The sequence below is a fragment of the Ascaphus truei genome, chromosome 6 (genome assembly GCF_040206685.1).
Source record: "Ascaphus truei isolate aAscTru1 chromosome 6, aAscTru1.hap1, whole genome shotgun sequence".
In the NCBI taxonomy this organism is placed as follows: domain Eukaryota; kingdom Metazoa; phylum Chordata; class Amphibia; order Anura; family Ascaphidae; genus Ascaphus; species Ascaphus truei.
The window spans coordinates 98,106,316-98,119,931 of NC_134488.1; the positions used below are offsets into that span (position 1 = coordinate 98,106,316).

General features: G+C 40.8%; 1 protein-coding gene across 3 annotated transcripts in view; it reads left to right on the forward strand.

The window, feature by feature from the left end:
- The window catches only part of MAMSTR (MEF2 activating motif and SAP domain containing transcriptional regulator), a 36,829-nt gene extending 23,213 nt beyond the window's left edge, over positions 1 to 13,616 (forward strand). For 2 of the 3 annotated variants that reach the window (XM_075605307.1, XM_075605308.1), the window contains exons 6-13: positions 642 to 802; positions 1,399 to 1,524; positions 2,286 to 2,539; positions 2,728 to 2,896; positions 7,307 to 7,972; positions 8,884 to 9,021; positions 9,119 to 9,173; positions 10,001 to 13,616. In XM_075605307.1, the coding sequence (XP_075461422.1) occupies positions 642 to 802; positions 1,399 to 1,524; positions 2,286 to 2,539; positions 2,728 to 2,896; positions 7,307 to 7,972; positions 8,884 to 9,021; positions 9,119 to 9,173; positions 10,001 to 10,485 (2,054 nt within the window). In that variant the 3' untranslated portion in view covers positions 10,486 to 13,616. The remainder of the gene's footprint in view (positions 1 to 641; positions 803 to 1,398; positions 1,525 to 2,285; positions 2,540 to 2,727; positions 2,897 to 7,306; positions 7,973 to 8,883; positions 9,022 to 9,118; positions 9,174 to 10,000) is intronic. The other variant, XM_075605309.1, reaches the window with a different exon arrangement.

Genomic DNA, 13,616 nt, shown 5'->3' on the forward strand with positions numbered 1-13,616 from the left:
CGTCTCTTCCAGACTGATGCAGCCCGGTAAGATTCACACAGTGGGAGTGCCATTCAGAAGCAGGGATCCCCGCTGTGGTAATCCTGATGGGCCATTCCCCCCTGCCCTTGGCTGTGAACGCTCCCCGGTTGGTCCGCGGTTCACCAGCACATGTGCTGTGGCAGGTTGGAGATGTAACTGGCTGCATCTGCGTGCTGTGAAACTGGATGCTGAGAGGCTCAGAGGAAACCTGAGGAAGTCTTTCTTCAATGAAAAGGTGATAGATTCATGGAATTACCTGCCAATAGAGGTGGTAAAGGCAAATACAGCAAGGGAATTTAAAAAATGGCCCAAACACACCAGGCTATTCTAACTATGAATGAAACCAACGGATCTAATAGGGTTTGAAGTTTCACAGCATGATATGAGATGGGCAGTTTTATAGTAGACCAAGTAATTGTTATCTGGCCTCAATGTATAATGTTTTTTTACTTTACTGCAATTCTAACACCTCCAGCAGCTGAATCCTTCAGAAATATTAATCTCGTTTGTATGAAAAATTAATTGTGGAGCACTGCATCATTTCCCCCCCTAACTACTTACATCGAGAATCTCTGTAAAGGTTTTGGCTTAAGAATTTATAATGCATTATATTTCAATAGACCAGATCCCGCTCTCTACATCCTCTGATGCTTTCACATTCGATGATGACATCAGCAGCTCCTCCTCTTCCTCTTCATCTACTTCTTCCTCACCTCGCTTTGCACCTTCCCCTGGCCTTGCCGTTAACCTGTCCCCAACATCTACCAACACTGTATTCCAGGTATGGCCACTTCTCAGAAAAAGGACAAGAAATGCACCCTGCGAGCATGCGGAAAGCTTGGTACCTATATGTAGAGCAGGGGTTCTCAACTCCAGTCCTCAAGACCCCCCCAACAGGTCAGGTTTTAAGGATATCCCTGCTTCAGCACAGGTGGCTCAATCAGTGGCCCAGTCTTCGACTGAGCCATCTGTGCTGAAGCAGGGACTGATTGAGCCACCTATGCTGAAGCAGGGACTGATTGAACCACCTGTGCTGAAGCTGGGATGTCCTTTAAACCTGACCTGTTAGGGCGGTGTGGGGGGGGGGGAGGGAATTGGGGACTGGAGTTGAGCACCCCTGGTGTAGATGATGTTTCCTATGACATCAGTAGTCCCTGTTAATGACCACAGTGCCATGCACGTCATATAAGTATAGGCTGTCACGATCATGAACACTAATTAAAGCTTTCAGATTTTATGAAGCTGTCTCAGACAATTATTCCCATAGGATGTGCCCGCCACATATCTGTGTCAATGTTGCCCTATTGATTATCTTCTCAGTAATGTTTGCAGAGCTTTTGCTTTGTTTCTTAGTGGTATCTCTATTATTATTTCCAGCTGAATCTTCCCCATATAATCGAGGTAAACCATCCAATTGCATCAACAGTTACAGAGGCTGACTGCCTTGCAACCAACAGGCCGGCCAGCAATCAGCTAACACAGGCGTTATCTGGTGTACCTAAGGTAATGTAATGTGCCTTCTCTCTCCTTTTAACTGTTTTGGGTGTGTTGAAGTAAACAGGATAGATTTCAGAGTTTTAATACCTTTTCATAGGGCCTACTATCCAAATGTTAATATTTGACATTTTTATACACAAGATTTGGTCAACTTAAAAAGGGAATTGTGTAACCTCAAAAATTCATATGCAAAAGCATCTATCATGTTCTGTTTCTTGTCTAATAATACTATACTTGGCATCAGAACATAGCTTAAGAATAGTTGGCGAAAGCCATTGTTTGTGGTTCATGTGTGTTTTGACATCCTTCTTTATTCAATCTTTATGATTGAATAGATTTTTGATGACCTTTAGTCTCAATCAAATCAGGAGTTTTCAACCTGGGATGGATTTTTTGTATAGTACTCTTACTGGCATTGGCAATGCTGACTCAGGGAGTGATGTTACAATGTCCAGGATTCTAATAGCACATTTACCTGTTTTTGGGAATCAAAACAGTATGCTATATATGTAAATTGTTATTCACCATCACTGCTCATGTCAGCATCTCGTTAGCAATGTCACAGTTTAGTGCAAAGACCAGTATGGGTCATAGATTCAGTAGACAGAGGTACAGAAACTCCCCTATGAATATAAGATAATGATAAAGTTTCCACTTTTGCTTTTTTTTTTATAACAGACTTAAAATCTCTGGTCCATGTATGTTGGAGGAAGTGCTTCTGTGCTGAAACCAGTTTTCAGCATTGGTTATTGTGTTGGCTCTTTCAGGTCTCGGCTAAGCCTTCCGATGTGGGAAAGAGCCAAAGGCAGAAGAAACCCAAGGATGCAAAACCAAAGGTGAAGAAGCTGAAGTATCACCAATACATTCCACCGGATCAGAAGCCAGATAGGTCTCCAGTTGCAATGGATGCGGCCTATTCTCGTCTGCTGCAACAGCAACAGATCTTCTTGCAACTGCAGATCCTTAACCAACAGCAAAACCAGACTTTCTGTGTCCAAACTGTACACCCTCTGACCACTAGGTAAAACTCCTAATAATGCATTTACTTAGGACTTTAATCACTGATATGTGCAACACCACCTCTTCAAAAACCAGTGTTCCTCTACACCTATAGTATATATTCTCTGACTGCACATATACATATTCTGAGTATGCTGGACAGTTTGGGCTTAAACAAGACTTTTGCTTTCATTGTTTGTGCTGTTTTAGTATCTCAGCGGATCAGGTGATCAGTTTCACAGGGGCAACACCGACTGGTGCCTCCACCATAAATCTCTCACCTCCAGTCGGTACAGCAGCTGTGGCCACTGCCACTAATGCAGCCACGTCTTCACCTCTGAAACAAGAGATTCTGCCAGCCAGCCTGGATGATCTAACGGTGAGTAGGACAGAAGTACTCTTACCCACATTTTATTCGAGCTAATTTATGGACTATGTGCATTAAACATAATCTGGATGTTGCGTTTGAAATACGATGGTATAGACACAAAATGAGGGGGGGGGGGAAAGCCTTACCATGTTTACTGAACTACAAAATAATGTCATATTAAATGTAAAAAGTCTAATTATGAGCCTTTAAATATTCTATTGTGCACCTTTAATCAGAATGATATTCATATATACTGTTGCCAGTGCTAATTATGACAAATGCTAGGAACATCATTCTCAGGATTCTTAGCATTCATCCTTGTGAAACTTATACTCAGTATTCATTTAGGGGGATTGGTATGCAGCTGGATCTATTAGCACAGAGCAACATTCCACTGAAAAACGATACTATCTTCTAATGCCTGTGTCAACTTAAGTGTCAATACATTTTTAATCAAGTTTGGTATTGTAAATTTGCCACAATATTTCTTATCTAGTTGGCTTGCATTAGTTAAAACCTGGCACATTTATTTGCGCAGAGAAAAACTGAGCATACTATTAGTAAGATAGTGGGGCAAAAGCCTAGCAAGGTGTTCTATCTATCTATGCTAGGAAGTGCTTTTTCCAGTCTCTAGAATAAATGGAACAATGGTTTTTTCAGAAATTGATACATTTAGTAGCAGTTAATAGCATTTTTCTGAGGCTACGGTCATGTCAACATACAGAAGTAGATATATTTTAAAAACACTTATAACTGATTGGTTGGCTTTGTCAGCCTAACAGTGAAATACGACATCTGGTTGGCTACAGAACAACCAGAAAAGAAAAGGTTTTAAAACAAATAAAACTAAAGCCAGTGCACAGTAACTAAAAATAAGGTGCACTAAAGGAGGAGGTGTAATTGAAAAGAAACCAGATGGGGGGATACCGAGCAGAGCACCCCGCTTAAGGCCCACTGGGAGGTAAATGTAGGTACCTGCCCAGTGGCCACAGCGTGGGTGAACTCTGCTCGGATACAGGAGCCCACCAGCACCCGGAATAGGGCCTGGCAGGTAAGGGATACCTCCCCAGCCAAACGCTGCTTCCTGGACTTACAATATATACCAGTATAGCCAGTTTGGCTAATGCCAGGAGCAGGTTGACGACGAGGTCCCTGGCCCTAGTGTTCCGGGATACTGGGCGCCCAAAAATAAAAAGGTGTGGAGAGAAATGCAACTACGACTGCAGGAGCAGGCTCCTCAAAAGCGATAAGAGGGGCTGTAGTCTGGCGCAACTAAAATAAATGTTAAACACGGACTCCCCTACGCCACAGAATGGGCATGTGGCTGGGGAGTCTGTGAAGTGGGCAAGGTACTATCCCGTGCTCAGTGCACTATAAAGGATTCTTCAAATCAGTTCCCCGGTGGGGCGGGGAACTAACTCTGAATAGAGCTCCCTCCACCTGGGCCTCTCACCCTTGTTTGTTGGTAGTTCCCGCCTCCAGATGGTGTCGGGGCGGGTGACGAGGGCGAGGTAGTGCACTGTATGGAGCACGAGAGCGTACAGCATACAGAAGTAGAAGCAGCAGTTGGTGTCTTCTAAATATCTCACAATTGGTGATCAATGAGCAGAGGGGATACAGTATATAAAGTAGGTAATATGTAGGAGCGTATGCACTAAGGCAGGGATGCTCAACTTTAGTCCTCAACCCCCCCCCCCCCCCCTAACAGGTCAGGTTTTCAAGATATCTCTGCTTCAGCACTGGTGGCTCAATCAGAGGCTCAGCCTTCGATTGTGCCACCTGTGCTGAAGCTGGGATATTCTGAAAACGTGACCTGTTGAGGGCGAGGGGGGGGGGGGGCTTGAGGACTGGTGTGGAGCCCCCCTGATCTAAGGGTTACAAATGACTTTTTTGGTGCAATGCACTTGTGCATGCCTATGTACTAACCCGCCATCTCCAATCTGCAACATCAGCATCAACATTTGAATGAACGGTGTACAGATATAAATGCTAAATATTCTAAATAATATTGCACTAATAATTGCTATTTACGTATACTAGTTCTAAAAAAAAATCCACACAGTTCTGTTTTCATTTAAATTGGATCAATCAGGTATTCAACATGATGCAACACGTCAAAATAGATTTAAAAAAAATAACTCCGCATTATACGCATGAAGTCACATAACGACCTTCATACATACTGTACAACACACATTTTATGAAGTCTTGTACTACTTTTTGGTTTGCATGTCTCTGGTAAGTTTATATTCTGTATATACAGTATCATACACCAGAATATTTTTTTCATCACTGTTCAAGGTCTCTGTCCCCTATATTCGGGTAATATGAAACTGTATTTGCTCCTCTTTACTCAGAGAACTATGTAGGAAATACTACACCAGCTTACAGTAGCATTTCAAAACTCTCCTGAGAGCAGGACAGTGAGGGATTTTTTTTATTGACAAGCGTTTAATTACATTGGACTGACTCGTTCTACCAAACTCCAAGTGTAGACATTGCGATTGACAATTGTTTGGTTATTGCTAATGGACGAGCATTAGTCTCCGACATAAGTGACAACCTAATAGACAACATTTTTATAAACCTGCTAAGCTTTACACTTCATAGCTGTATCATCTTTGAATTGCAACATTATTAACACCTGCAGAGTTAGAAGGTCTTACAAAAATACACAATAAATCCCAACATTTGAAAATAAATTGTGAAAGATTTCACAAACACAATTGGGACTTTCACCCATCTCTAATGGTGACCCACATTTACTCTTAGTATCCCCCTACACTGGCTGCTAAAAAGAGGGGTTGGAGCATGTCACGTAATAGGAGAGGTTTGGGTTGGGACTAAGAACTGCTGACTTATATTTGCAATAGATACAATAAGATCTGATTCACTTAACTTGCAACTTGGTTACAGGTCGCACATTTCTGGCAATGCACGTCCATCCATATACACGAATAAAATGTATTGGTTGGGAATCTTGGAACAGTTATAATTTAAGGTTAAATACTACACATTAGGTATTAAAATTGAACACCTCTGTATGATGTATAGTATGGGACTGAGAGGGATGGACGTAAGAAAGACAGAACATGAAAAGGATGTATGCCAGGTATAGCATATCAAACTGCTAATTAGTACAGGATAAAATACAATATATATTTGAACTCTCAAAACAGATATACTGTATACCCAATTTTGACACCTTATGGCTCATTAACGTGAAGTCTTATAGAATAGCACCACTTAAAGCTGCAGTTCAGTCTTTTTTTTATTTTATTTATTTTTTTACTTCAATAGTTTCATGTGTGCAATCTCTAATTACCTAAAGAACTGTATAGCTGCAGGTCAATTTGTTGTCCATGTATTGATAGGCGAAATTTGGGGACATAATTAGAGCTGGCATATGTTTATATTCTGCCTCTGTCACTCAGTGGAAGCTCATGAATATTCATGAGCACTCCTGCACTGACATGTGCTAGAGGGAGGGCAGGGCTGACAAAGGGGTGTGCCACGGCTTGTGACAGGACATGAAGGGGCAGTGCCTTAGCAAATGGTTGTTAAAATAGAATACAAGAAAATTGGTCTTTCAAAGTTGTTTTTTTAAAAATAGAAAATGCTAAAAGTATTTTTTCTTACTACAGAACTGATTTATTAAAAAAAAACCACACATGCAGGATATTGACTGAACTGCAGCTTTAATAAATATGGGCCTCAGTGTTTTGTATTTACATTGCAGCTACAATAATGTTTAAGCAATTCACCAATTAAACTTTATACGTACACATTGGTTCTACATTTCTTACGATGAAGGTGATTGTATAATTGAGGAAAGAATCAAGCAGCGATAAGCACAAGGTTATCTAGCAGTTTAGAGAGAATACAATCCAGTGGTGCCTTCTTTGCTTTTGCAGTGAGCCAGCATGGGTGGTAAAACGGAAATGTGCTCTCCACTATCATAATACATAATAAAAAATATATATTTGTTACATTGAGAAAACCTTTATTATGCTACCTACCCCAACTTAGTCTGCATACAAGAGATGCCAGATACAAAAAAATAAAGTGTTGAATATTTTTAACAGTAATTTGCTTTTCTGTAATAGTCTCCACAATGTTTGAGAGAGATTGTACCTTGAAGCTTTCCCACTTCTCACTTCCCAGCTTCTCCTGAACAGAGTTACTATACATGCCGCAGGACTCAAAACCACCTCAACAGACAGATACCAGGCAAGGGCAGCAATTTAAGTTTGGGCCTTAATCATTTTTGGGCAGCCTTTACATTTTTACTGATTTTAGTTTTTTCTTTTTTTCACCTCTGTGGAATGCTGACTGAATTTAAACTCTCGCACAAGCCATCTTAATGTGGAATTTCTCTGATTTTCTTGTTAGTTACCGTGCCATTTTTGTTTCAATAAGGTATCAGAACTTCGTCAACATCTACGCAAACGGGGGCTTCCTGTCTCGGGCACCAAGCCGGCCCTACTGGAACGCTTAAAGCCATACCAAATTCCACGTGCCAAGCCTATTCCAGCCCCTATTCAAAGTGCAGGCTTGATTACTCCAATCCTGGAACTGCCCTCATTTCCAAATCCTTCAACATGTGACAGCACTCCTGCCACGCTTTGCACCTTTCGGACTGTCCCATCTCCTGCCTCTGGTGAAGTCCCGCAAGACTCGTCAGAGATGCCCTGTGGCATACCAGAGAGTGCTGATGTGCCAGGAAGCATACCCGACAAGGACATCCCCATGCAGGTCTTTGATGATGACCAAGTGCTTCTGGAAAAGCAGAAGGTGATTGAAAACCTGACTTGGAAATTACGGCAGGAGCAAAAGCAGGCAGAGGACCTTAGAGTAGAGCTTGAGATGCACATGCGCTTAAAAAACCGACGTAAGGGTGAAAAGTTGACACCAGGGTCTACTTTCCAACCAGAGATAGGTAGATTCTCACCTTCAACATCCCCTTGTGGAAAGGCTGAGGCTGAAGAGCCCCAGTTTTTATACACTCATAGCAATGACAGACCAGAGTTGCAACCACATGTACAGGAGTCATTGACGAGCCCAGATGGTAATGACAGTTACATGGTAAGTAAACACATTGCATGTCAAAGAGTAGAAGATAGTAGAAGAGAGTTTGCACATTTAGCATCTTTAACACTTGACAGACATATTGTAGTGTGACGCTTAGCCCATGTCAAAATTTAGATTGGCATTGTATAATTTTGCATCTTACTAATGCTTACAAGTGTTTATAAATAATAAATCTCCTGATTCGTCAGGGAGAGGAAAGGTTATGCAGTGAGGTAATCCAGCAAGGACCAGCAGCATAAAGCAATGTGGCCCTTTCAACACTGAAGGGGTTAACAAGAGCAACTCAGTTGATGTTGGCTTTTACCATGATACTTTATGCATTCTGACGTTCTTTTCCTGTAGTGCCTCGCTTAGGGCCTTATTCTATATTGTCCGAAGCGACTGTTCTGGCCATTTTCATCTGATTTAAGTCAATGGGGATTTTCATCCGATAATGGTCTGAATGGCTTCTTTGGACAATAAAGAATTGTCCTACCTTTAATGCTTAATAAAGGGGTTCTCAACTCCAGCCCTCAAAACACCCCCAACAAGGCAGGTTTTCAGGATATCCCTGCTTCAGCACAGGTGGCTCAATCTGTGACTCAGTCAAAGACTGACCCACCTGTGCTGAAGCAGGGATATCCTGAAACCCTGACCTGTATGGGTGGGGTGGTGAAGAGGGCCTTGAGGACTGTAACGCTGACTTAATATATAAGAAGTTAAATGTTACTGCCTAATTGAAAAAAGTGTGTACAGTACTTTGAAGACCTCTACAGAGAAATTAAAATAAAGAAATAATAATCGTTCTCAGAAAATATGTTTGCATGCAGGTGTACATAACAAATATACAGAATAGGTTGCATTCATTGAATTTTAGCTAATGCATTGCTCTTTGACCTAACAAAAATACCGCTTCTGCTCTGCAGGTTTTTTGTCCACCTCCCTGTGACTTGATAGGACAAGATTTTGAGCTTCCCATGCAGATCACGGCAAGCCCAGAAAGCCCAGTACAAAAGCCTCGTTCCTTTGAGGAGGAGCTACAGGAGGCCATTCAAAAAGCACAGGTACAGAAAACATTGGCCTAGCAAATGTAAACGTAATTGGGGTGTAAATCACAGACATACATAGTAGAGTTACATGTAATTGGCTGTTTCTTCACAGATGGCTCTCTGTCAGTCCATTGAAGACATATTGGAAGAGCCACTCATGTGCACAGGTAAGGAGATTCAACATCTCTTACTATCCAGTTTTAACTTTGAACATAAAGGCACTAGATCTATTAAAGACAGTAAAAGTTCCAGCCCCACAGCAGCATGACCCATGTTAGTGGTTCTTTTGTGATTACAGATAATAATTGGTCATTTGAGGCATGAAATAACAAAAGACATATACAGTACCATGCATGCCATTCCTACCAGTATCTATTTAAGGGAACATGCCTATATCTGAAGAAGGAATACAGTAGACTTTCACATAAGGGGACCCCTTGCTCTCCTGTGTCCACAGACTTTCACATGTTGCAGATTGTATGGCAGATTGTAAAAATGATATCTAATATTGTTACTTTGGGGGTATATACTAAAGTCTCCCTGGCTGCAAAACTGGGGAATAAATCAGCACCATACTGTTTTTATCAAAGAATTTATTTTTCCTTGAAATTAACTGGAGTTTGTCCTTTGATAAATCTGGTGCAATTCTTTTGCACCCGTTTTAGCCCTAGTTTTGTAGCTGGGAGACTGTAATACACAATCCCCTCAGTGTGCTTCATCATCTGTTCTGGAATAACTAGGTGACTGTGCTCTTAGTAATATGCATGATGTATATCTTGAGTGGTGGAAGACTAAAAATGGGATACATCAATATACGTGGCACATCTTTGTGTTTTTGTTTTCCTTAACCCCTTCACTGGTAGAGGGACCTACAACATGGAGATTAAATTAATATGATATTTAAACTATAATAGATTTTCACCAGTGATTTGAAAGGACATGGTCTTTCATGGGTAAATGGTTTATATGTTTTCATTTTATTTTTCCTTTTCAGATGAACTGATGCATATAGATTCCAACATAACAAAGCACCTTAAAATTGACATGGATCCTCATGGGACCCCATCCCCTGCAACTCAACATGGGAATCTTTCAAAGCAACTTCACTGCTGTAGTGATGTCCCCTCAGCACCTTCAACACTCACCACTTCTAGCATCCTGGAGTTTCCAGTCTCTGGACATTACGACTTTCTCTCTGGTCAGGACAGTCTCTCTTTTATCTTCTCTCCTGATCAGATTGAGATGCCACCTTCACCAGATCATCAGCAAAACAAGATTATTTCCCCATTGCCTTCCTCGGCCTCTTTGTCTCGGGCTCCCTTTGACCCAGCAGATTGGCTGGAAGCGCTCACATCTGGATCCACTTCTAGCTTTGGGCCCAGTAGCCCCGTTGGTGCAAGTATATTCTCCACTGACATTTTTGACTCTCCAGACCTAAGTATCAACAGAATGATTGATTTGATGGTGGAGCAGTGGTAAACATAAGAAAAGGACAAAGGATACAAACTAAATATATCATCACTCCTAAGTAACCAGTAACAAAGGAAGATAATCTTTCTTTTTAAGGATAGCTTTTGCTAGCTGGGGGAAGAGGGGTGGAACGTGCTGCCACAACCAAACGTAGATGAGAATGTGATGGAAATGGTCACAGATGCTTCCTGTAGACACTATCTTGGCCGCTCTGATACAAAAAAGAATTGGTTGGCAAAATAATGGATTCACTTTTGCTTATTGGTAAATTCACTTCTTCTTTTCTTAAAATAGGCATTTTTTTGTAGACCTGTGTGCAAATAGGAGAAAATACCTAATGTTGAAAACTAGACATTAACTCCATGACTACTGATATAAAACTCACCCACATGACCCTACCTAAAGAAAAGTGGAACACAATATTATCAAAGTGTATTGGGGGAAATGACATTAACTTAAACTAATGCTACCAAGACTGTCCACCCTGAGAACTTTGAAATGTGGTGTTTCTCAAGGTCTTGAATTCAGGAAAAGCACTTTAAAAAATGTGGTATCTTGCTAAATTAAACCATCCATACAGTTAATTGTGTAAATGCTTTACTAAATTATATCCCCATATTCCATTATGACATGAATGCCACATCCTTAATGAAGGGCTTTCCCAAGACATTTCCTCTAGACACCTTCAATCTGTGAACTAATAACACCATACATTTACCATGCAAGCTCTGACTGATATGTTCGTATTCATACTGTATACGGCAAGCTTGTATTGCAAATAAGTCAATTAAATAGCGAACATTAGAAAGTCTCTGCACTCTCTGCTCTCCACATCTCTTTAAAGTATGACATGAATTTATACAGAAGCAGAGAGTGTATGGAGAAAATCTAAGCCTAGTTGGAGGCTTGTAATCTGGAAAAGGGGAGCATGGGACTCGTTTTCTTGATAAAAGGAAGTGCTCAATGCAGAGAACATAATCCATTTGTATGACGCACTAGATAACCTTGCTTCTATTCTTTGCAGCCCAACTTGTGGCATCACATCCGCAAGGGCATGTTTTTCTCTTCTGATATCTTTCCCAAGACATTCAGGCCAAAAGTGTCATATAAAAACAAACTTAGTTAGGCAATAACTGGAACATTTGGATTTCTGTTCTCTACTGTTTTATATGGCAACTGGTTCATGTTGATTTTCCCGATTCTAGGTACATAGGCATATTGTGTACAACTGGCATGATATCAATATAATGTCAATGTTTATACATATAGATATAGGAATGACGGAAAATCCATGGGTGTTACATTGAGATAATTGGAAAGAATGAGTGAGTTCTGTATGACCTCACTGAACCCACTCTTGTTGAAGTTGTCAATATTATGCTGTAGGTCTTTTTATTAGAGATTCACTTTTGTTATTTTTTGGGAGCAAAGGGGGTTTGCAAATGTAATCCAGGTTGCGGCTGTGCTGTAAACAGTCTTATAGTAAGAAGGCTCCCTTAGGCCAGGTCCACAGTGGCCGCTGCGGCGCATGCTACGGCGTACGCGCCACACACCACAGCACAGCCCTCCATGTGGCTGGCCCCAGTCACAGTGTATGTGTGGGCGCACAAAGCGCGATGACACGTATGCTGGCAGGGAAGACAAGAATTTTGTCTTTGCTTGCCGTGACGCAATCACGTGATCGGCGGGCAGCCAATGGAATAGCCACGCCCCCGTCACGGACGCTTCTACCCCTGCACGTGCCGCCAGGAACTCAGGCGCACGCCGCCGTGGCCACTGGGGCCGTAGCCTTAGGGGTGAGAGAGATAGTAGGGCTCGTGAAATCCATTCTGACTTCTGTAGCTGAAGGTTGCAAATGCTTTTATCTGGGTTTCTGCTGCTTGGGCACCTAATGACCTACAATTAACACATGTCGCCTTAAAGGAAATCTATTATACTGCTATAAATAGAACCGTAGAACCCCCTTTGTTTGAATTATGTCAAATAAAACATTTGGTGGGATTGCTGCTTTAAGAAATTCAGGCAGACAAAATAAAATATAATTCAGAATGGATTAAGAACAGAAGGCGCTGTCAGAACTGGAATATGTTTATTTATTATGAAAGGAAACAAAATGGAATGTAATAGACAAATGGTAATATGTGCTTTTAAGCTAACATAACACTGTAGATTGTTTACCAGTTCACGTATTTCAGTCTCTTAGAGAAACATGCAGATCAAAATGATTATATTATTTATTACCAATAAAATTCTATATGTATTTTGCTTATTACTCCATAGCAGTGTTATTCCAAGTGATATTTAGCTTGTCGGATACACTTTGCTGGTCTTTCTATGTGCTTTAGTAGATCTAGTTTTCCTCACTGAAGAGTTGTGTGTGAATCTGTCTTGGAGTTTGAGACTGAAATAATGAAGTGAGTTTCCAGCTTGGTGCTAAACACACCGTGAGCATGTATAGTATCAGCCTTCTCTCCAGCACCATGCTTTTTTTCCCCTTCCATTTTCTTAAAGACCTTTTAGTATAAGTGACCAATAATATGGATACATTTTGTCAAATTCCTTAAGAAAACACAAAATTGACATAATTGTCCCATGTGTCCACAGCACATACTACAAGATGACGACAATCTTACATTTCTCTCTGCAACAAATATCTCACCCATCTGCGTAGTCTGCAAATTCATATGGGTTTGTGTTCAGTTAACTTTCTAATATACAGTATTTTAACTTCTTTGGGGACGGGGGAGTTTGCCGTACGTTGTAAAGCAATGTATTTTCAAGCTCCCAGTGAAGGGGTGAACCATTTTTAAACTTGACATTTACAGCCATGTTGAACTGTAGGATTTGGAATTATAAAGTAGATAGAGGCAATATGATGATAAACCATATACTTTGATCCCATATTGCATGGCAATCATGTACAATCAAAGTGTATATATCAGAGCTAGTGGGAACCAGTAGTGGCTTCTTTTGTGCTAATAATCCGTCATAATTGCTGCCTAAAGCAACCCATTCAATAGTCTTGGTAAAGCAGAAATCGTACTGTCTTATTCTATGCTAAATAATACAAAAGTGCTGTGAAATGGTATGTCTGGATAATAATATATTGTAAGACAAAAAATAAATAAAATTTAATTGTT